The following is a 25,288-nucleotide window of genomic DNA, read 5'->3' as shown; positions in this document are numbered from 1 at the left end:
TAGCTGTTTATGCCATTGTTCAATGTAGGGGATGGAAATAAAGTATTTTTTGGTGCTATTGCTGTTGACTAGTGCTTTCCCCTGTAATTTATTTTTTGCGTGTGTTTTAATTTGGTTAATGGTGTAAAGAGGATAACCTCTATTTAAAAATCTGTCAGTGAGTTTCTGGACCTTGGTGATTAACGATGATTCCAGTGTGGAGTATTTATATGCAATCAGAAATTGGTTAAAAAAAATAATAGATCGTTTGTACATGAACAGATGATAGCTGTTGTAGTGAAGAAACATGCCTGTGTTTGTGGATTTCTGATAAATATTGAATTGGATACTATTTGTGTAATGGGTGAGTGTAAAGTTAGTAATGGGTAAGTGTAGTGTACAGTAAAGTTAAAAATTAAGTGATTTGGTTCAACATTCCCTGCTTCTAATGTGAATCTTGGTCTGGGGTGGATATTGTTGAATGAATGTAAAATATCATAAATTGTCAGTGATACAGAGAATGTCGTATATCCCATAATATCTAATTTGGAGTTAAGGGGTCAGATACATGCACTCAATAGTGGAAAGGCAAATTTCTGATATAAGACTTTTGAGATTTAAGCCCATGGACAACTCAAAAATTTGTTTATATACTTTATTGCGAAACATAATAAAATTTGTTTCTATTAAGAGTTTAATCATTTGAAAAATCTCTTTAATGGACAGTTTGGTGTAGTTAATAGGTATAGTGTTATTGTTTAACATATCCCACACTACGTCTAAAAGTATACTCAACATTTACGTTTGTATATAAGGATGTGACATCTAGGGAGAACAGGTTATCATTGTTATGTAGATTACAATCTTTCAGGTTATTAAATAATGTATCGTAATTCTTAATATCAAATTTAATCGACTGTCTAAAAGGTTTGATATTATTGTATAGGTGGGTGGCTATATTGTATAGTGATGCAAAAGTGGAATTTCTGTAGGAAACAATAGGGCAAATGGGAAATCCTGTTTTGTGAAGCTTTACTTGACCAAAAAGAGTGAGAATATTAAAGTCTTTTACCTGGGACGGACATAGTGATAAAATCGTTTATTCGATAAGTAGTTAAAAGTTTTATTGTACTGATTGACCAAGTTTGTAAATAAGGAAGGGTTTACTTCAAGATATGTAGAAGTGTCTGAGATAATCGAGTTTAACTTATTGATATAATCTGATACATTGTCGGCTTTTTGAATCACAATATCCTTGTTCTTCCATAGGTCATATAAGGCATTACTTTCGTTCCTGTTTAATTTTGGTAGCCTCTCACTTTTTAAGTTGTTAATCACCTGGTTTACCTGCTGCACAATTAAGTATTTTTGGATAATATTTCATAGTCCAAATTCAATATCAATTACACATTGTTTCTTGGATAAAAAATGGGTGGTAGGTTATAGTTTAATCCCTTAGAAAGAAGTGAAATCTGATCCTGTGTCAACTTGTGTGAAGACATATTAATTACTTGTTGATATGTAGTTGCGTTACCAGTTTGAAGGGGAGTAGCAGATGAACTAGTATAAGTCTGATCCAGACTATACAATAATACATCGAAATTGCGTGTTACTTCATTATAAGTGTGATTAGGGTATGTAGTGAATCTCACTTGAACGTGGTTAGATATATGTGATAATACATACAACTTATTAATATGACTGTTTCTAATGTTTATAGCTAAAGCTTCACAGTGTACATTAATAGTATTCTTCAATGATAACCAATCGTTAGGGCATAAAAATTTTTTTAGCCTATTGCGAACCTGTTTAATCTGGGCAAGATATCTCTGTTTAACAGAATACTGAGATTTCAAAGCTAATTTAATAATATTGCAAAACATATTAATAGCCAATTTTATTATACCAGGAATTTTGTGATCAAAATTAACTTTGGCGAATTTCAGAATTATATTTTTATGAAGACAATATTTTAAAAATAATATATGGTATTTTTGGGCTGGATATTTTAATGTAATTTCACACCAAGATACTTTAAAAATTTTTCATGATTGCTAAATTTAAGTGGGTATAATAGAAGTGGTGCCAAAGTCAAAGAAATAGTCAAAGAAATGTTAAATGTCAACTTAAAGTAAGGAAGGAAGTTAGTTATTCAAATTTTTTTAGAAATTATTTTAACTAATTAATTTTTTTAACTATCACACTCTGCCTTTTATTGATTTTATTATTAGACATAATGCCTTCTGTCACCCAGGGTTATGTAGTAGTGATTTGATGTGTTTGCGGTAGGGTTTGGGGGGAAGGGGTCCTTAACTATCGATCACAGATGTGTTAAGCCATTCATGTGTCTTTGGAGGAGAGAAGTCATTAAATAATTTTATGTTCAGTTGAATTCGGGAGTTCAGTGTGCAAGCATTCTACAAAAGAGCATTGAGGTACAGTCTCTTATTATTTATATATATTAGTGCACAATTGTAGAATTCATTGAGCCTCACAGCTCCTTAAAGAGTTTACTGTACTTACACTTTGATATGAAATAGGTTTAAAACATTGTGTAATTTCTAATTAAGGACTCAATAAATCACTTAAAAGTGCATAAATAAAATGTATACTGTGTATTTGAGTATTCATCCCATAATCAATCACACCAAATACTTGTGTAGAGTATACAAGTTCCCACCTGGGTCATCTCCAGGAACACCAAGCATTCATAGTAGTTTTAGTCCTTAAACATGAGGATATACCTAAGTTACTAGTTCCATCAGTGTGAAGGCACATGTAGAGCATTTATTTTTTGAAAATGACCAGGAGTTGCTGAAATTCAATGCACTCAAATCACAAGGACTAGAATATCAAGCCCATCAATTTATTGGCTCATCATTATGGAAAGAATGTCTGCATAAAATTGAAGGGACCACTTCTATGTTTAGACTTTATATTATCATGCTGTTATGCAAGTATAGCATAGCCTCATTGTATACATAGCAATGAGCAAACTAGGTTTGCTACTTAGTACATCAATCTCGTGTTATGAAGGCACTCACCTTGAGTTTCCTTGGTATTCACTACCCTAAATAAAAAAAAGCACATGCAAAGTATATTGCCATTTATTTAAAGTGTATGCCACTTCCCAGAGCATGGGTTCGACTCTAATTGGGGGCCACTCTGTGGGTGGGTAGGTAGCCACTGAAGACCAGAACAATCCCATGATGAGATACACCGATGAGCCAAAACATTGACCAGTGAGTCGTTATGCAAATCAAAGTAACTACAGGTGAACTACAGCACATGCACAGGTCAGGACATGGTATAAAAAACACCTGATACTGAGCTCCGTCAATCAGTGTTACTCTTGTTCTTCAGATGGGAAAGGCAGTGGACTTAAGCGAGTTTGACAAAGGCCAAATTGTAATGGCCAGACGACTGGGTCAGAGCGTATCTGAAATGGCATGGCTGGTGGGGTGCTTATGGTCAGCCGTGGTTAATATCTACCGAAAGTGGTCCGAGGAGGGGGAACCCACAAACCAAAGGTGTTGGACGACCACAGCTCATCGATGCCCAAGGTGAGGGAAGGCTCTCCCAGATGGTACATGGCAACAGAAGGGCAACTGTGGCACAACTCGCCAGTAATTGGAATGCTGGTGACGGGAGTAATATGTCACAACACACAGTCCATCGAACCCTGCTGAAAATGGGGCTGTGTAGCCGCAGGCTGCTCAAAGTGACCATGCTAACCACGGTTCACCAGCAACAGCACCTACAATGGGCACGCAAGCATCAAAACTGGACCTTGAGTGATTGGAAGAAGGTCATCTGATCCGATGAATCACATTTCCTGTTGCACAATATGGACGACAGGGTATGTGTGCATCGTTTACCTGGGGAAGTGATGGCACCTGGATGCACCATGGGACGAAAACAAGCCGGTGGTGTAGGTGTCATGCTTTGGGCAATGTTCTGCTGGGATACCCTGGGTCCAGTCATCCATGTGCTGGGCACTCTGATGTCTACTACCACCTACCTAAACATCGTTGCTTACCAGGTACACCCTTTCATGGCAACGGTCTTCCCCTCTGGCGGTGCCATCTTTCAGCAGGATAATGTGCCATGCTACATCGCACGGATTGTTCAAGACTGTTTCGTGGAAAATGAGGGAGACTTACATGACCTTGCCTCCAAATTCTCCAGGTATCAGTCCCATCGAGCATCTGTGGTTTGTGTTAGAACAGCAACTCCGATCTGTGGAGTCTCAACCACGGACCTTACAGGAGTTGAAGGATCTGCTAGTTACATGTTGATACCAGATACCACAAGACACATTTAGAAAACTTGTAACATCCATACCTTGTTGGGTATAAGCTGTTTTGGTTGCACATGGAGGACCAACATCATATTAGGTAGGTGGTCATAATGTTTTGGCCATCGATGTATATCCACAATACATGAGATGCAAGTGGTACTGCAAGTAAAATAAATTCAAATAATAAACTCAACTGTAGTCTAGGTAGTGGCATACACTTTAAATAAATAACAATATACTTTTCCATTGGAGAAGTATATTGCGTTTAGTTAAAGTAGTTCAATGTAAAGGCAATTCAGAATCTCTATCTTCATTATATGAAATGGATACATTGAGTAGTAAGCCCAGTTTGCTCCTTGCTACATTCACAATGAGGTTGTGCCATACTCAAAAGTATCATAATGTTTTATAGTCCTTGTGGCACAGTTCTTTTAACCTGTTTTACTTAAGTTTATATCACTATGCAGTTTAATTTGATGAATTCAATTTTATGCAGAAACAGCAAAGATTATTGAGGATTATTAAGCTTTTTTTTTTTTTTTATTGAATTCCTTTTTATCATCCTGCATAAAGTTCGTTAAAATTAATGAAAATAAAAAATTTTCAGTATTTTCAAAAAATATTTTTATGTATGAACATGAAATGATTACTCTGTTAAAATGACTTAAAGTAACCTGTCATGAAATTTTAACTGTTGAAAAGATGACACACATGCACATAAATATTATCCTACCAAAATTCATGGGACGCTTGTAGTTAAGAACAAAACATGTATTTTTTAAAAGAAATTTATTACTGCTTAAATGCATTACGGAAGACTTCTGGTCACATATGCTTTTCTTCATTGCAAATGGAAGGAATGATTTTTGGAATCACTTGTGAAAATATTGTCTGACCAATTTATCTGTGGTCAATGATGCAAGAAAGCAAAACTTATACAGCATCAGCCAGAAAAAAAAAAAAAAAAAAACTCCCACATCACCTGTTCCACTCCAACATTTTGTCTAGTTTTTCCTTGAATTTATTCAAATTACTGACATTCACAATAACAGATGGAAGTTTACAAATAGCTTTCCTATATGATCTTGTATTATGGCATGTGCTTTGAGTTGCTGAATTTGTGAACTGAAATGCCAAAAAATAAATGATGGAATGCAATTAAAAATATATGATGAAATAAAGAAGCATTTCATCTGCTGGAACCTCATTGCATCAGAAATCACAAGGTACCAGTAGACAAAACAACCAGTAACATAGCATTTTGATAACCTTCATTGAAGAGGCCTCTGGAGTCAGGAACTCTATAATTCATCTATGATGCTACTAAAACACTGACTCAAAATGATAAAATGCCTTTATTAAACAAAATTACACATACTGACTGTATAAACTGTATATTAAAATGAAATAAGATGGTATATAACAAGAATAAAATGTGATAAAATATAAAATTAAAAGTGCTAAAAAGATATTTTATCTGAAAGATATTTATCTGAAATGGCATGGCTGGTGGGGTGCTTATGGTCAGCCGTGGTTAATATCTACCGAAAGTGGTCCGAGGAGGGGGAACCCACAAACCAAAGGTGTTGGACGACCACAGCTCATCGATGCCCAAGGTGAGGGAAGGCTCTCCCAGATGGTACATGGCAACAGAAGGGCAACTGTGGCACAACTCGCCAGTAATTGGAATGCTGGTGACGGGAGTAATATGTCACAACACACAGTCCATCGAACCCTGCTGAAAATGGGGCTGTGTAGCCGCAGGCTGCTCAAAGTGACCATGCTAACCACGGTTCACCAGCAACAGCACCTACAATGGGCACGCAAGCATCAAAACTGGACCTTGAGTGATTGGAAGAAGGTCATCTGATCCGATGAATCACATTTCCTGTTGCACAATATGGACGACAGGGTATGTGTGCATCGTTTACCTGGGGAAGTGATGGCACCTGGATGCACCATGGGACGAAAACAAGCCGGTGGTGTAGGTGTCATGCTTTGGGCAATGTTCTGCTGGGATACCCTGGGTCCAGTCATCCATGTGCTGGGCACTCTGATGTCTACTACCACCTACCTAAACATCGTTGCTTACCAGGTACACCCTTTCATGGCAACGGTCTTCCCCTCTGGCGGTGCCATCTTTCAGCAGGATAATGTGCCATGCTACATCGCACGGATTGTTCAAGACTGTTTCGTGGAAAATGAGGGAGACTTACATGACCTTGCCTCCAAATTCTCCAGGTATCAGTCCCATCGAGCATCTGTGGTTTGTGTTAGAACAGCAACTCCGATCTGTGGAGTCTCAACCACGGACCTTACAGGAGTTGAAGGATCTGCTAGTTACATGTTGATACCAGATACCACAAGACACATTTAGAAAACTTGTAACATCCATACCTTGTTGGGTATAAGCTGTTTTGGTTGCACATGGAGGACCAACATCATATTAGGTAGGTGGTCATAATGTTTTGGCCATCGATGTATATCCACAATACATGAGATGCAAGTGGTACTGCAAGTAAAATAAATTCAAATAATAAACTCAACTGTAGTCTAGGTAGTGGCATACACTTTAAATAAATAACAATATACTTTTCCATTGGAGAAGTATATTGCGTTTAGTTAAAGTAGTTCAATGTAAAGGCAATTCAGAATCTCTATCTTCATTATATGAAATGGATACATTGAGTAGTAAGCCCAGTTTGCTCCTTGCTACATTCACAATGAGGTTGTGCCATACTCAAAAGTATCATAATGTTTTATAGTCCTTGTGGCACAGTTCTTTTAACCTGTTTTACTTAAGTTTATATCACTATGCAGTTTAATTTGATGAATTCAATTTTATGCAGAAACAGCAAAGATTATTGAGGATTATTAAGCTTTTTTTTTTTTTTTATTGAATTCCTTTTTATCATCCTGCATAAAGTTCGTTAAAATTAATGAAAATAAAAAATTTTCAGTATTTTCAAAAAATATTTTTATGTATGAACATGAAATGATTACTCTGTTAAAATGACTTAAAGTAACCTGTCATGAAATTTTAACTGTTGAAAAGATGACACACATGCACATAAATATTATCCTACCAAAATTCATGGGACGCTTGTAGTTAAGAACAAAACATGTATTTTTTAAAAGAAATTTATTACTGCTTAAATGCATTACGGAAGACTTCTGCTCACATATGCTTTTCTTCATTGCAAATGGAAGGAATGATTTTTGGAATCACTTGTGAAAATATTGTCTGACCAATTTATCTGTGGTCAATGATGCAAGAAAGCAAAACTTATACAGCATCAGCCAGAAAAAAAAAAAAAAAAACTCCCACATCACCTGTTCCACTCCAACATTTTGTCTAGTTTTTCCTTGAATTTATTCAAATTACTGACATTCACAATAACAGATGGAAGTTTACAAATAGCTTTCCTATATGATCTTGTATTATGGCATGTGCTTTGAGTTGCTGAATTTGTGAACTGAAATGCCAAAAAATAAATGATGGAATGCAATTAAAAATATATGATGAAATAAAGAAGCATTTCATCTGCTGGAACCTCATTGCATCAGAAATCACAAGGTACCAGTAGACAAAACAACCAGTAACATAGCATTTTGATAACCTTCATTGAAGAGGCCTCTGGAGTCAGGAACTCTATAATTCATCTATGATGCTACTAAAACACTGACTCAAAATGATAAAATGCCTTTATTAAACAAAATTACACATACTGACTGTATAAACTGTATATTAAAATGAAATAAGATGGTATATAACAAGAATAAAATGTGATAAAATATAAAATTAAAAGTGCTAAAAAGATATTTAAAATCACTAAAAACCACTAAAACAGGAGCTTTAGGCAGGCGGCCACCTTCATCAGTAATAATGGTTGCAGACGACAATCTATATATATATATATATATATACACACACACATACATACACATATATGCCCCAGCAGGGGCGCCTCCGTAGCCAGGTGGGAAGGAGCGGCAGTGCGTAGAACACGCTTCTTGATTAGACCGGGGTTCGAGCCCGTCACCACCAAATACGGAGGATGCGGAAAGGTCAGGGAATGACCACCGCATATCCCGGAGCAATATGGCCTTAGTTGCTAATGCTCCTAAAAACCAAATAACAAACAAACAAACAAACAAACAAGCCCCAGCAGGTCCGTGACATGAACTATGACACCTGCGCACGGTCCACTTCTCATGCATTGGAACTGGAAATGGAACAAACCACTCTAAACCATTCGCCTCTCCCTAGGATAACGGCTTCAAAGAGTGGATGAATGCAACAGCCCTTATCCCTATTAAGACTATAGCATCCAGACGAACGTATCATTAAACTCTAGCCATTTCCCGTTCCAAAAGCCATGCTCTCTATCCACAATCGTGGCTTCTTTAGCTGTAATGCCATGCCCAGTTTCCCAGGCATGTTCAACTAGGATAAGGGCTTCAAAGAGTGGATGAATGCAACAGCCCTTATTCCTATTAAGACTATAGCATCCAGACGAACGTATCATTAAACTCTAGCCATTTCCCGTTCCAAAAGCCATGCTCTCTATCCACAATCGTGGCTTCTTTAGCTGTAATGCCATGCCCAGTTTCCCAGGCATGTTCAACTAGGATAAGGGCTTCAAAGAGTGGATGAATGCAACAGCCCTTATTCCTATTAAGACTATAGCATCCAGACGAACGTATCATTAAACTCTAGCCATTTCCCGTTCCAAAAGCCATGCTCTCTATCCACAATCGTGGCTTCTTTAGCTGTAATGCCATGCCCAGTTTCCCAGGCATGTTCAACTATGGCTGAACCCACATAATTGGCTGTCTTGAGAGCCCTATCGTGTTCCCCCAGGCAATCACACAGCCTACGTTTCATTTTCCCTACAATCCGGACACTCAATTTCATATACGACCCCACTAGTGTCATTACCCGCAATAGGATCTTTGATTGTGGACACTACTGTGTGCAGTCTCTGACCCAGCAGCTGCACACAGCATATCTTACATGAACGTAAAATACGAGAAATGAGTTCCGAAATGCCTGGATAGTAGGGAATGTATGCAGTGGCAACAGGTGTAAAAGCATCCCTGCGACCTTCCAATGCGCAAGAAGTGGACTGTGCACAGGTGCTGTAGTTCGTTTCGCGGACCTGCTGGGGCATATATATGTATATATATATATATATATATACACAAAGGGTACTAGGAAACTTTTGCAATACAGCTTTGTTTATTTAATTTTTTCAAAGTAATTTCCTCTACATTCAATACACCTCTCCATCCTCCGAAACCAATCTTTAAACCAGTTCTGCCAAGTTTCACTAGGGAGTAAAGCACACTCGTTGTCCCAAGCCCGTAGAAGGTCCTCATCACTGGAAAACTGCCTCCCTTTTAGCTTCATTTTCACATGCGGGAACAGTGCAAAGTCGCAGGGAGCAAGGTCTGGACTGTAGGGAGGGTGCTCGAGAAGTTTCAGTCCTGTCGTGGTCAAATATTCGGTGCAGGCTTTGGCGCGGTGAGCTGGAGCATTATCGTGATGGAGGTACCAGGTGTACATTCTTGACTTTGGCCGCAGGTTCTTCATAGATCCAATGACTTTAGGCAGGCATTGTTCAGTATACCACTTAGCTGTGACTGTCTTCTGCGTGTCCAAAACGACACGCAGAAGACAGTCACAATTACAGATCGGGATTTTCTGACAATTACGGGTGTGTCGTCATCATCAAAGACCCAAACTTTGTTTTGAGCCTTGGTCGGCAGATCGTAATAGTACAGCCAAGTCTCGTAACCTGTCACGATGTTGTTCACATACCGAGATTGTCCCTTATCAAACTTTTTTAACATCTCCCGGCACCAAGTCACACGTCGTGTCATCTGCTCTTCAGTCAGTTGATGCGGCACCCAGAGGGAACAAAGTTTCTTCAAGTGCAAATGATCTTGCAGAATCGAACGAATTGCTGGTGCATTTAGGCCCAAAGTATCCTCTATCTGTTGGTAGGTCATTCGCCTGTTTTCGTCAAGCATTTTCCTCACAGCAGTAACGTTTTCCTCCGTAACTGACGTTCGTGGCCTTCCCGGCCTCTCAGAATTGTCCAGAGTGAAATTTCCCCTTTGGAATTCTCTATACCACCTGAATATCGTTGTACGATGTGGACAATCATCATCTAGTGCAAGAGTCATTTCTTCTAAGCACTGGTCTATGGTTAAACCACGCACGAAATTATACCGCAAAACTGTCCTTATCTCATTTCGTGACCACGATGCCATCGCAAGCACTTTACACTCTCACTACTAATGAATAACTGAGCCCATCGACTTGGCGTGGCGGCTACTATGCACGTATGAACATGTCTCAACATGCAGCTTCCTGTGATTCATTGTTGTGTCATATTGCAAAACTTTCCTAGTACCCTTTGTATATATATAGATTGTCAGATAACCTGCAACCATTATTGCTGATGAAGGTGGCTGCTGCTGCCGAAAGCTCCTGTTTTAGTGGTTTTTAGTAATTTTAACAATCACAGGGATGCTTTCAAGCCCTCAAGACAGCCAATTATGTGGGTTCAGCCGTAGCTGAATGTGCCTGGGAAACTGGGTATGGCATTACAGCTAAAGAGCCATGATCATGGATAGAGCACATGGCTTTTGGAACCAGAAATGACTAGAGAGAGAGAGAGAGAGTGTAAGGATATGTTCATCTGGATGCTATAGTCTTAATAGCGATAAGGGCTGTCGTATTCATCCACTCTTTGAAGCCCGTATCCTAGGGAGAGAGACAAATGGTTTAGAGTGGTTCATTCCATTTTCAGTTCCAATGCACGAGAAGTGGCCGTACGCAGGTGCCATAGTTAGTGTCGCAGACCTGCTGGGATGTATATATATAGATTGTCGGATAACCTGCAACCATTATTGCTGATGAAGGTGGCCACTGCTGCCAAAAGCTCCTGTTTTAGTGGTTTTTAGTAAATTTAAATATCTTTTTAGGACTTTTAATTTTATATTTTATCGCATTTTATTCTTGTTATATACCATTTTATTTCATTTTAATTTTATTTTAATATACAGTTTATATTTTAATATACAGTCAGTATATGTAATTTTGTTTAATAAAGGCATTTTATAGTTTTTAGTCAGTGTTTTAGTAGCATCACAGATGAATCATTTTGATAACCTGTAAACCTGCCAAAAAACTGAGTTTTGAAAGGCTATGGTTGCATGCCATACAGACCACTTTAAAACAAACTAATTACTCCAGTAAAGCTTGAAAACTTCTAGGAAGAAAGTAATAGAACTCCTTCAGTGAACACTCCTAGGAAGTGCCTTAAATAAAAGTTACTTAAAAACGAGACCAGCAGAATGGAAATGGACAATTTATGAAAAAAACATTAAATTAAATCAAGTCAGTAAAAATAATATATGCATCAATGATAATTTATATAAAATTTGTAATAAAAAGATTGCAAACTAGCGTATTCTTACTAGATTTTAAAGGGGCAGAGGAATTAGGTAGTTCAAAATGTAGAAGTGGATATACCAAACTAACCAACAGAAGGGATGATGATGCTGCTGAAAATCAAGTTTCTTGTAGGGAAAAAAATATATTTTTCATTCAAAACTAAAGATAAAAATAATAATTTTTTCCCCCCTAAGGAAGTATTTCAGATACAATTTAATGAGATGTCCAGAAGTCTCAGTTTTGCCCCTACTATGGTATGAACTTCTGAGGTTTGCAAACTTCACACGTTGAAAAGCACAGGATGAAAGACTTCGTTTCATTTATTCGTTGAAAAAATTAATTTTGTTTCTTCTACCAGTACTTCAAAAAAAGAAGAAATAAAATTAAATTCATACAAAGGAATATAGATGGGAAGCAAGCAATACTGGTATAATGTGCAAAGTACAAAATTGAATATCCACAGTTGGAAGGTTCAGGTCACTCAAATCCTGAGAAATACAATCTCAAATGAGGAAAACCATCAGCAGAAATAACAGTGAACTATCATAAAAATTATAATAATGACTGGAGAAGGTACTGCAATGTTAATATTTAGCTATTGTATGGAGTTGGGGGGGGGGGGGGGGCACTTCATAGCATAAGTTGTTTTGGGACTCCAAAAACTCTCAAAAGTGCTTGAGTGAAGGGAATAAAATAGGCAGGAAATACAATCTACTCACAATCCTTTGTGATGGTATAATGGTTCTGCCACTTTCATTCATTTTGAGAAGTGTAGAATTCAAGTCCCACCTGAGACTGGAGAAAGTACTAAAGGCTTCTTCAATCGGGCTACAGTTAGCAATCTCAGATGGAGAGAATAGGGTTTCTAGCGTTATTCCAGTTTTTTTTGGCTCCCACAACATGAAAATTGGCCTGTGACACTTGCATAGACATAATTTTCAATAGTGTATTATAGCCTATGTTGTTGATGCACCTAAAAGCCATCAATTACAATAGCTTTTGCAGCATATACTTTCATTTTGCTAGATTTCAGAAGTACAATGCCAGATTTGTCAATTTTTTCATTCTTAGTGTCACACAGAAATATACAAGTAGATTGTATTTTCTGTATATTTTGTTCCCTTCGCTTTGTATACCTTTCAAATGGTTTTTGGGGCCCAACATAGTCTACTCTTAGAATGGTTCCTTCCCCCCCCCCCCCCCGTTTTTTTTTTTTTTTTTTTGCAATTGCTAAATCTTATCACAGCAGAACTGCCTTTTCCAGTCATTCACTATTATTTCTGTGGGTATTGCCCATCCTCAAGATCAATATATCCTGTTTTCCAGGGTTTCTTGAGTGACCTTAAACAGCCCAGGATATTTCAACTGGTTGTGGATATTTCTGTTTGTATTTCACACTATTGCTTCTGCCACTATTGGACTGTTTCATTTTCTATATAGTAGTAATCTAATTTTCATTTATTTTATTATTTTTCCCCCTTTATAGTTCCTTAAGGGCTAGTAGAAGAAACAAAATTCATTTCGGTAGGTTGTTTGTGCCGATTACCATATGAAGTTTGCACACTTCAGCCAATCACACTGTGGTAGAAGCAAAATTGACTCACCAGTAGTGGATTTCAGATGTGTTCATTACTTGTGTGGAATTTTTCTAAATTTTTTCTTGCATCCTTTTTTAGGGGAGAAAAAAATTTTTTAAATTATTTTTATTTTTAGACAAATATTTCAATGAATTACTGCCATCACTAATCTAATCTTTTCCCCTTCCCAAAGTTTGTTTTAGTCAGAATTTTTTTTAACAAGAAACTTGATTTTCAGTAATATCTTAACTCTCATATTTTGGCAAATATATAGATTTGTTTCTCTATTGGATTAATAATTTTTGAATTATCCCCCTCTTCTTTCCTCTCTTTCTGCTAAGTAATGTTCAGATTTACACTCTTTTATTATGGGTTTTATGTAAATTATCATTGGTTTACATTTTATTGTTGTTGATTAATTTTTCCATAAATCGTCCATTCTGTTAGTCTTATTTTTGTCTTCAGCCTTCATTGGGTAAGTTACTTCATTAATATGCATAACATTTTTTTGCATATTAAATGTTATACAAACATAGCCCAGCCATTTTTGTCAAGTTTAGAGGTTATTGAAATGCTGTTTATTGGTTGTTTCAGATGCCAGTGTTTTGTGGTTCCTAATGAGATGGGGCTCCAGTAGATGAAATCCTATATTTTTATTGTATTTAATCCTTTATCTTTGACATTTCCAGCAACTCAAAACTATGCTGCAAAGGGAACAAGATAGTCTCAGCAAGCTATGTGGAGGTTTGACATTCTGGAGATGTTTTGTAATCATTCTCCAGCATCACTTTTACCTAAATACATCAGACTCGAAGAGCATACAGTGAAACCTGTTGCTCTGTACTACTTTCTGTTGAAATATAATCCTGAATCAGTTTGTTCTCATGATGGCAACTGGTGCTACATATTTGTGTAAGTACAGCCATCCCTTGCTAAATGAATGTTCATTTAATGACGTTTCGCTATAACAAATGTTTTTTTTTTTTTTTGATACTTCAGATATGACAAAGGAAATCTCCTGTAACAAAGACAACACATGCATGGTCTCCCACCCATCCCCACAACACACTTTCTTTCACAGTGTTTGCTTGGTCTTACATGCTGTGTTCATCTTGCGTGTAAAGAAAATATTATTACTATTACTGTATTGTTATTTTCATAATGCAATGCAGATATATCATGGCATCAGAACAATCAGGCCCAATATCATTACCCAGTCTTCCAATGAAGAGGAAGGTGATATCAGTTGAAATTAAACTAATGCTATGGCTGAATTGACAACTGCTACTATTGAGAAGAATAAAGAAGCTATTTAAAAGAGAGCCCAAAGGTTAGTGGGTCACTTTATCACAAGAAAATAAAATGCCATGGCAGAAGAGATAGAGATTTTAATCATTTTGATTGAAGATCCAAAAGGTTAGTGGGTCACTTTATCACAAGAAAATAAAATGCCATGGCAGAAGAGATAGAGATTTTAAACATTTTGATTGAAGATCCAAATGCTCCAACCCACTCCTTGATCCTGCCATTCAAGAGCAAGACTAATTTAAAACAATCTTAAAAAAAAGTAGCAAGTGGATAAGCCTTCAGCATCAACTCGAGAAGAGCAATGGCAAGAAAAATTTGTTACAAGCAATAGGTGACTTGATTAATTTCAAACAATGCAATTTGCATTGCATCAAAAGAAAGCATTGATAAGGAAGCTGAACAGTTTGTACTGGAAATAAAGAAAATTGACAAGGGAGGGCTATCAGTATCAGCCTCAAGAGCCTTTTAATTTTGATGAGATATATGAATAAAACAACCTGACCACTCATACATTTCCCATAATGCAAAGCAATTTACAAGATTCAAAGCCTCTAAATTTAATACTTGTGTTTTGGGAAGTGTAAGTGATGATTTTAAGCTTAAACTCTGTCTCATTAGTTGTTCTGAAAATCATGGAGCATTGAAAGGCATCCAAAAGGTATCATTTCCAATGTATTATAAGTCAAATTTATGTCAAACAAAAAAAATATATATGGATGACAAGTAGGCAAATGGTTTGATTATATGAAAGGTTACATTGGAAATAGGATTAAGAAAAAGAAACTAATATTACAATGCTTCATTCATATTGCCCCTGGCCATCCAGAATCAATAGCGATGCCTCTAGCAATGTGAAAATGATATTTATGTCTCTAATACTAATCTAATGTAGGTAATAGCTGCTTTTAAGGCTAAAATTTGTTTATTGAACAAATTAGTATTAATAGCATCATCCAAAAAAAAAAAAAAAAAAACCCATTTCACCTATCCCCTTAGCATTAACTTGCCCTTAATGCCACACTGCTCCAATTTGTACAGCAGTCTTTTATGCGCAACAGTATCAAAAGCATTCCTGAAATCTAAGTATATGATATCAAAATTATTTTTTGCACCCAGTTCCTTTGTCACTGCATCATAGTATCCAATGAAATTTGTTAGACAAGATCTCCCCTAAAATCTCTCTCTCTCCCATGCTATGACTGAAGTTTGGAAGGAATATGATATAAAAGATGTGATGATCATTATTGTAGCTGCCTGTTTGAGTAAGAAAGTACACTGAATGCTGCTTGGCAAAAGTTATGGCCAGAAGCAGTTAATGACTTGTGCAGTTTGAAGATATTGTGAGCATTAATATCACCATAATTGTTTTCTTTAAACAATCTGTCTCCAGTTTTCTGACATCTTCACATCAGCCAAGAAACCTGCCATTACTGAGAAAATCTTACATGATTAAACTGATTTGTCAACTGATTCTCCTGACCTTCCCCCTCTTTCTTTACCCACTCCACTTCTCCTATCCCCATGATGGAAAAAAACGACAGTCTCTAAGTGGTGATTCCTTGTGCAGAAATGATGTTTTCCTGTAAATGAGGAGTGCTACAAATTGGTAGTTAAATATTCGTATCGTATAAAACATAAGAAAAAACTTTCTTTTAATAATTTTTGTCATCAAACATTTTAAACATTTTAGTCTACAAAATAAGACTATGAATAAGTGAGCAGGCATATGAAATTATTCATCACTCTATTGTTTGAACACTAAATTAGGACCTTTAGCTTTTATGTAACTGAATATAACATACGAATGCAAATAAAAAGTAAAGTAAAGTAAAGTACAGCCATTATCAACCCACTGCAGGATGGAAGCCTCCTCAACAATTCATGCTGAGGATGCAAATAAAACACTGGTAAAAATAAAAAAAACTTATTTCATGCAAATCTTTCTTCCTTGTGCTCTAATTACCATGCCATATTACATATGGAAAATTAAACAAGGTAAGAAGGTGCAGTGCAAAGATTTGTTAGTCTCAATCCTAAAGCAGATGGTGACAGATGTTCTTTTTCAACTTTTGCTTTAAAGTATAAATGCTACCAATTACGCTATCAAATAAATAACTTCAGTGAACTTTAGTCATCCTGTTATTATTATGTTATTAAATTAAGTGTGTTAAGAACCAGACCAAATAATTCCTGTATAAAAGAATAGAATATTAGTTCTCATGTAATGAATTTTTACATAATAAAGGCTTTTATGAATGTAACCCCTTCATTAAGCAAGTGATGGCCATATTAGTATTAAGCATGGAACAGTGATGCAGAGAAGCAAGTATATACATAGAGCATCAGCCAAAAAAAAAAAAAAAAAAAAAATCTTTTTTTCACTTATAATGTTCCCATTCTTTATAATAAGTTGTCTAAGCTTTCTTTAATTTATTCAAGCTAACCACAGAAGGTAAATTTCTGTACATCTGCTCTGCACCCATCCTTTTTTCAGTTTACGAGTTTATAATGTCTGGAGGAAAAAAGTGAAAAGAAAACACCATCAGCATTTTTACTCAATGCTTTTAAAGCCTTAAATACTTCAGTTAGGTTCCCTATGTATCCAAATGCTGAAATTTACTAACACCAATCCTTTCTTGGTAAGAGTATCTTTTTGTACCCCCAAACTTCTTTACTTATTTAAACACTAGAAGGAAGAGGATGAATCACATTGGTCCACTAGATATGAATGGTTTAACTGATGATGATGTTGATGATTCTGCTCAGGTTGTGACAAACTGAATAAGTATCTTGCATCTGCATTCACACACAAGAAATTTTTTAGGGATGTGGATGCCAAAAGTATATAAAATTCTAACAGAGAGAGAGCTGAATGATTTTGTGATAACTGAGAAGAAAGTAGAGGAGAAATTGTTGAAGCTAAATGTAAAAAGGGCAACAAGAGAGGTAAGCAAATCTTTAGACTTGATTATAAGAGTATCCTTGGATTCAGGCAGAGCAATAGGGCCTTAGTTGCTAATGCTCCTAAACACCAAAATGACAGTTGGATTCAGGAAAGGCACCGGTGGACTGGAGATGTATGAATCTATCCCCAGTTCATAAGGAAGGATCAAAGGGTGACATAAATAATTATAGACCTGTTTTACTTCCGCTCCAGGGAAAACAATGGAGTAAAAGAAGTTACTGATTAAAGAAGTAAAGCAGAAGTATATACACAAAAATACAATTATGCTGCAATCACAGCATGGATTTGTTAAAGGGCGACCTTGTCTGACCAATTGAAATTGGATACTAAGGTGCAGTAACAAAGGAAATGGATGAAAATATAATTTTGACAAATACTTAAGTTTCCGAAAAACTTTTGATACTGTTGCACATAAGACTGCTGTACAAATTGGAACAATGTGGCATTAGAAGCAAGTTATTGCTATGGATAAGGAGAAGGTTTAGTGACAGAAGGCAGAAAGTGGTTATCAGTGGGTACTGCTCTGCATGGACTAATGTCATTAGTAGAGAGTTTCCCATGGTTCTGTGATGAGTCCATTTTAGTTTTTAATATTTATTATTTATATCGAATATTGATAAAAGTATATCAAGCATAATGTTTAAGTTTGCAAATTATGCGAAGGGTGGCTGGCTGATTAATGACAGTAATCAGGGTATGCTACCTGCAACAAGTTCTTGAAAAATTAGGCAGATGTTGGCTGAGAAATGACAATTGAAGTTTAACATGGACAGATGTAAGATACTGCACACACACACACACATGGGTAGCAATAATCCCAGATTAATACTAACTATGTAGTATCACATTCATAATAATGGAGAATGAAAAAGACCTTGGAATAATTGTCAGATATAAAGTTCTGAGCAATGCAGACAGGCAAAACTGTCCATGGAGTTTTTGTCAATGATAAACAAGAATTTTGCAATTAGAGATAAGGAGATGATTATCCAATTGTATAAGGTAATGCTTATGCTACATCTTGTGTACTGCATACTAGTATGAAAATCTCATTTTAGGAAAGATATGTTTATGTTGGAACCAGGTGCAGAGAAGAGCAATGAGATTAGGGAGGAGCACTCTTACCAAGAAAGGCTTCAGTTCTGTAAATTCAGTGCCTGGAGACTACCTGTGAGATCCGATCGAAGTGTTTTATGGTTTGAATGGATTGAGTAAGCTCAAATGACATATAAGCTTGTTACTTGCATTGTCTGTCACTACTAATACTAAATACCATACATTTCATTTATCAGTGTTAAAACTTCAATTGTCATTTTTCAACCCACCTGCTAGTATATATAGTTTTTGAAGTAGTATCCCCTAATTATTGTCATTAACCACCCTGCCCACCTTTGTATTATCATCAGCAAATTTTAACATCAAATAAGTGCCTACATCAGTATTATACCAAAAAAAAAAATGTTCTCTATCACTCATACCTTCCCTGTTGCTAAAAAATAGCTATACAATTCCGCTTGGAACTTTACAAAACTCTAAAAATTTATCCTAGTGAGCACACTGCCCGAAAGCAAACTTCACAAGATCCTGCCTTCTGTTACTTATATTAGTGACACTGGTTCTTCTGTTTACTACCAAATATTAAAAAAAAAACAGTAAATGGCATAACACTAGACCATGTGGGTTCCCCCACTTATAATATTAATCCATAAAGAACAATGGCCATTTATATTTACCCCCTTCCTCCACCCGCCATTTAACTATCCCTTTATCCATGGTAGCAGTTTGACTCTTAATATAACATTGCTCCAATTTATAGACCAAATTTTGTTATTGAAGGTGTGTGGGCTGCAGCACTTTAGCAAAAATTCATAGTGCAGTTCTCTAGATGTAGAAACACATATAGGCTTGTGTATATGGCTGCACACAGTTTCAAGCTCAGATTCTCAGTGCTATGATAATACTATGGCAAGATGAGGTAACCAGCCATCTGAGTGCATTTCAGCTCTTATTAGACAGTGTTTTATAACTACTTTGTTAGTTGTTTCTTAGGCAGTTCAGTCACTTCTGGACTTCCACATCTTCAGCACTCTCTGCCATTTGTCAACTTGGAATGTTTAATTCCAGAGCAGTGGCATGCACAGATATTTTCCTTCACATGATCTCAACTGGCATTCCCCTCTGAAATTGTTAGCTCTTTCTGTCTGTCCAATATTTGGTGTACATGTTTGAAATGAATTCTGGGCTAGCAGCTGATTACCTTTATATGCCAAAATATTTGCATATTTTTTAGTTATAAATTTCCTGCAATTCGAGGGGTGTCCCTTGACCTTTGGTAGGATAATATATATGGAATGTTATAGTGAAATAATTGGCTCTTATTTTCCTCATAAGGATGAAGAAAAAGTTGAAAGTGACATAAAACATCAGGTGGATATGCCCATTAAAGAAGAATTTAGTAAAAACAACCATGTAATATTACATCAGCCTGATAAAAGTCAAGAATCTAATCATAATAATATCTTGATATCCAGAAATGGACAAGATCAAGGTGTGATTATAAAACCATCCAGTGAAGTTAACTTTCACCCAATTATGGATCCTGTTCAAAAATATGATGGCCGAAATCATAAAGGAATTGTGGAAAACTTCAAACGGGGTCCTCAGATGAATAAAAGGAATGCTCAGCCTGCCAGAGCACATCAGCAAGAAGAAGACAGAGATTATGTCGAAGATGGTAATCCCTAAGTACTAAGAAAGTATTTTTTATTAAAAATTAAAAAGTTTCAGATTTATTATGTTAATTTGTTATTTTTGAAGGCTAAATGGTCAAGGCATAATGTTATGGGTTGAATTTAACTATATAATGTTGGTGTAAATACACCATAGTTTACCCATAAGTTTTAACTACATAAGTAGTGTAAAGGCCCACTGAGAATAAATAACAGTAGTCTTCGCTATTGGAGAAGCGTTGTTTATTCGAAGTAGTGCAATACCTGGTATCTCTTTGTGAAGGTAGCCACAATTTGAGATAAAATCAAATGATGCCTTTACACTACTTATGTAGTTAAACTTATGGGTAAACTATGGTGTATTTACACCAATATTATATAGTTAATTTGTTATGTGTAGTTTTTATTCTTGGATCTCTTTCCCCCCCTTCTTTTTTTATAGTGTTCTCAAACAGAACAGGTATTGGATCCTATCGTACTCCATACTCTATTCTCTGAAACTGCATGCAAACAAAAGTATGGTGAGCACTCAAGAAAAATCGCAGATGCTGAGGATTCAAATTGAGTCAGCCTTACTGCATAACTCATTTCCATTTTGAGGTACAATGTTTTGCCCTTGGTACTGTTACTCCTACAGTCTAATTGTATTCTGAAGGGAATACATAATAATATATGTACCATCATTTGTTTAAAATTGCTATCTGCTTTCCATGAATTCATTATAGTGCCTTGTTTAGATCGAAGATTAAAAAGACAGTAAGTTACTTGGTGTTGGACTTGCATTTCTATAGATTGTCATTTTCAAGAAATAAATGTGAAGGAAGGTCCTCTGTTCCATAGAACAGAAATAGTTATGATTAATGAGGAAGAATTAGTTTGGAGTATGGATAAGTGATTCATATTTCCTGCTGTTGAGAAGAAAGGTATCAATTAAAAAAAGAAAACATAGTTTTGATATGCTTATGTATGTCATTGAGGATTACAAGTTAGTATTATCTTCAGTAAAGATGTGAAGAGGAGTGGTACAAACTCATTTTTGTGAGAAGTAAGACACAACTGGGTTTTTGGGAGAATTGAAATCGTCTCTTTTATTCTCCCCACTTGAAGGATTATCTGGAGATTAGTGTTTATGAACAGGTGGTAGGTATTCAAGAAGCTATTATTGTTTGTGCAGAGCAGGGTTAACAGCTGATTACCTTTATCTGATTACTTTGTCAAATTGGAAAGTGGAATGTAGTGTGCTGTCCCAGAAAAACTATGGATAAGATTTCAATTATATGGAAGAAGGACATGACCCTGTAGCAGGTTCATTGTATATCCTAGCAGCTAAAAATAAAAAGAGAAAAAAATCGTAATAAAATTTTATGAGCCTGAATCTTACCTGTGTCTATAGGTATGATTTTTTTGGAGGGGAGGGACTACACAATGCAAAAGACAGAAGGAAGGGTGTATAAGATAGAAGCTTGCATTATTACAAACATAATTGAAAGACTTACAGATATCAAGAGCAACTGTTTTGATGTAAATGTTGATGTAAATGTTTCCCCAAACATTTACATCAAATTTATGTCAAAGATGATTGGCATACCCAAGATACCACTTCTGGATCGACATTAGTGAAATCAAACTGGAGATCATTAATTGGATGGAAGATTAAAGATAGTGGAAGAGTTTATGGATTTCTCCATTCTTTGGAATTTATGAGGTGAGTGCAGTGGGACAATAACCAGAAAAGAGTAACTTGTTGCCCTTTTTTAGGAATTAGCAAGATATAAGCAGATCCAAACAGAATCAGAAATGCCACCAGTATAAAAGGATGTAAAAAGGTGATAAAAAAAAAAAAAAGGAGTTTACTCAACAGAATCAGTTTTAAGAACAATTAGAGAAATGCCATCAGTTCCTGGAGACTTTCTGGTAATATGTAATTGCCCAGGATTCTTCTAATTTCTTTCTGCAAAAGAGGTGTAGATAAAGGGAGACATTAAATGGACTGTGTTCAGTATGGTAGGAGGAGATTTACCATAGTCACCAACAAGAGGTTCTGGAAAATTAAGATGGTAATCACTTGACTTTAACTTTAATGATAATGCAACAGAATCACCTGGATATAACATGGATGGATGGAAGTTGTGGCCAATAAAAGGCTCAACTCTCATTTCAACAAGAAGCAAGTTTCCTATTGTTAGCCTTTTCTAAAATGAATTTGGATTTATTAATTACTTAATTAAGTTCCACATGTGTGAGCTTGAGTGTAGACAGAATGTGAAACTTGAAATTTTAATATAAGCAAATTGCAATATGCTGTATCCTTATCTTGAATGGGCTTAGCCCATTTTTCAGAAACCATCATTTAGATGAAGGACAAGAATTTAGTGTAGAATGAGGAATAATGAATTTCCTCCCTACAAGAATAATTTTAGTGACACAATCTTGACAAAAATTAGTATAAGATTTAAAACAGTAGTTAGTCCAACCAAGGATAAGAGAGAGAAATCATGCAGCTCATCCCATTTTGCATTCTCCTGATGCCAAACAAGTTCAATAGAAAATCTGTCCCATGGCCATTGTTGACAATGACCATGGGACAGATTCTCCATTGAAGAACAGATCAACACCAAATTGTACTCTGAAGTACCTAGAGAATTATTATTATTATTATCCATATGATGCAAGGAAGCCTGAGGCTTATGCTGCACCAGGAAAAAAAAAAAAAAAAAAAAGTTCCCGAGTAACCCTGAGACAGAGACAGAGAGAGAGAGAGAGAGAGAGAGAGAGAGAGAGAGAGAGAGAGAGAGAGAGAGAGAGTCAAAAGTAGAAGGGAATCACCAAGAAAGAGAAAAATGATGATATCCAGCTCAGGACCCTGGGTGTGCCAAGCCCATACTCACCAGATGTGAGCCCCCGGGGTTAAATATAATTAACATTAACCCATTAATGTTCACTATTATATTTATAGGACAATTATTATTTTTGTTCTTAAATTGTTATGTTTAATCTGTTTCAGTCTGTACTTTCTATGTGTGGTTTTTATATCTATCAAATATTTGCAATGAAAAAAATTTATATGTTAAATTTTATAATCAGTTGGGAAATTTTAAGAAGTGCATAATTCATTCTTGTGAGATCTAGTCAGTATTTTTTTTAAAGAGTATTTTTTTTAAAGAGAACAGTGACTGTTTATGGAACTTATTACATTTTTTATTTTATTTTAATGGGTATCAATTCAGCATATTGATGCATACAATAAAATTATTTTGTAAATTACAGAAAAATAATTACAGGTATCTCATAATAAGTGGAAATAAATCAGTCCTATTTTTAGGATGTGGGTCAAAAACATTATATATATATATATATTATGAGACTTGTAAAGTCAGCCCCATTAATAGAGAATATAAATTGCTCCTCCTAGCAATAGGGAACACTCGCAACTCATCTGTTTGCTGAGAAATAGTCGTAAAATATTATAGATATCACTAAATGAAACATTATTTTGAGGGGATTGTGTTAACCAATCACATTTGGTTATAAATTTTCGGCATTTTGCAGTGCAATTTTTTTTTTCTCTCTCTCTCCCTCTTTTTTTTTTTTAACTCCACTTGCAAAAAGGTATTAGAACCTATAGTACTTGGTACCATGTGGGGGTTGAAGGTTGAGAAGACAGAAGAAGATACTTGTTCATATTAGACTTAAATTTTTCTAGATTGTAATTTCAGGAAATACATGCACAGGGAGGTTGTTCAGAAAGCTGAAGTTGAAGAGATAAATGAGGAAAAGGAAAAGTTGGTCCTGTGAATTTGAAGTTGGACAGTAAATTGATGCAGACTAGTTTTGGCGTGTGTTTGGACTGATTTGTAAGAGATAGTGAGAATTACAGAAACCAATTAAGGAAACAGTGCCTTTGGAAGTACCTATAGAAAAAGCATACAGCAGAAACAGAACATTGAGACAATGAGTGGAAAGACTTTGAAAGAGACAGGTCATTAATTAACCTGACTGCCCTCTTACAGAGTGCATAGTTTAAAAGAAGTTGTTTAGTTGCTTGCCAGATTGCAAGTAGATATGGACATCATTGAGATTGGAACTGAGAACATGTATATTTGTGAAATGAATGAGGGAGTTTTTACCACTCTACTTGGACTTCCTCCAGTTGCTATCTGGCAGAGTAGAGGGAGCAAGATGTACGCCAGCTGATCTGGATTCCTCCTAGAAAGTTACCAATAGGTTTGGTATAGTAGATGTCTAGTGGCCAGTCTGTGAACACTATTTTACCCTCAAAATCTAAGGAAGATTCGATCTTCACTGCATGCCCAACAAAACCTCAAATCAAACTGCATGATGGAAGAGATGGAAATTATTGCATTGATATTTAAATTGAATTTAGGTTTGGGAGTTTTCATTGACTTGCTGAGCTATATGGAAAGTGTCAAATAATGCACATACTGCATTATTTGACAAATTTTTTTTTTTTTTCCATATATGCAGATTTATTGATTCATTTGAAAACGGTTTTTTTTTTTTTTTTGAGTTGGCAGTACAGTGAAAATAGAACTGAAAAATGTCATTTGTAAATTTGCTATAAATAGTGAACAAATCCTGCAGTGACATAATAATAAGTGTGTCATTATTGTCTTTTCTGACCGAGTATTTCGTGCAATAAGAGTAAGTGGAGTATGACCCAGCATGTCTGCCAGGAATAAAAGTTGGTAATATTAAAAGAACGATTATGGGCACAAAAGCTAATATTGTTGTACATGTTGTAGGGTGAATGGGATCTATCCAATTATATTAAAGGAGGTGCAAAGGAAGTAAGCGAACCATTAGCCATAATTATGAGAGCATCCTTGGACTTAGAGGAAGTCCCCACGGATTGGATATGTAAAAATGTATCTCCAATTCGCAAAGGGGGATCTAAGGGTGACACAAGTAATTACAGACCAGTTAGTTTAACTTCCATTCCGC

At 35.9% G+C, this 25,288-nt stretch overlaps 1 protein-coding gene across 5 annotated transcripts in view; it reads left to right on the top strand.

Annotated features, from left to right (window-relative positions):
- The window catches only part of LOC150079201 (uncharacterized), a 369,083-nt gene that overhangs the window by 305,300 nt on the left and 38,495 nt on the right, over positions 1-25,288 (top strand). For all 5 annotated transcript variants that reach the window (XM_090384113.1, XM_090384114.1, XM_090384109.1 and 2 more), the window contains one exon: positions 19,989-20,331. In XM_090384113.1, coding sequence (XP_090240239.1) covers positions 19,989-20,331 — 343 coding nt within the window. The remainder of the gene's footprint in view (positions 1-19,988; positions 20,332-25,288) is intronic.

The sequence above is a fragment of the Mastigoproctus giganteus genome, chromosome 10 (assembly GCF_048544385.1).
Source record: "Mastigoproctus giganteus isolate SK-2022 chromosome 10, ASM4854438v1, whole genome shotgun sequence".
Taxonomy (NCBI): Eukaryota; Metazoa; Arthropoda; class Arachnida; order Uropygi; family Thelyphonidae; genus Mastigoproctus; species Mastigoproctus giganteus.
This window is presented reverse-complemented; position numbering and strand designations above follow the sequence as displayed.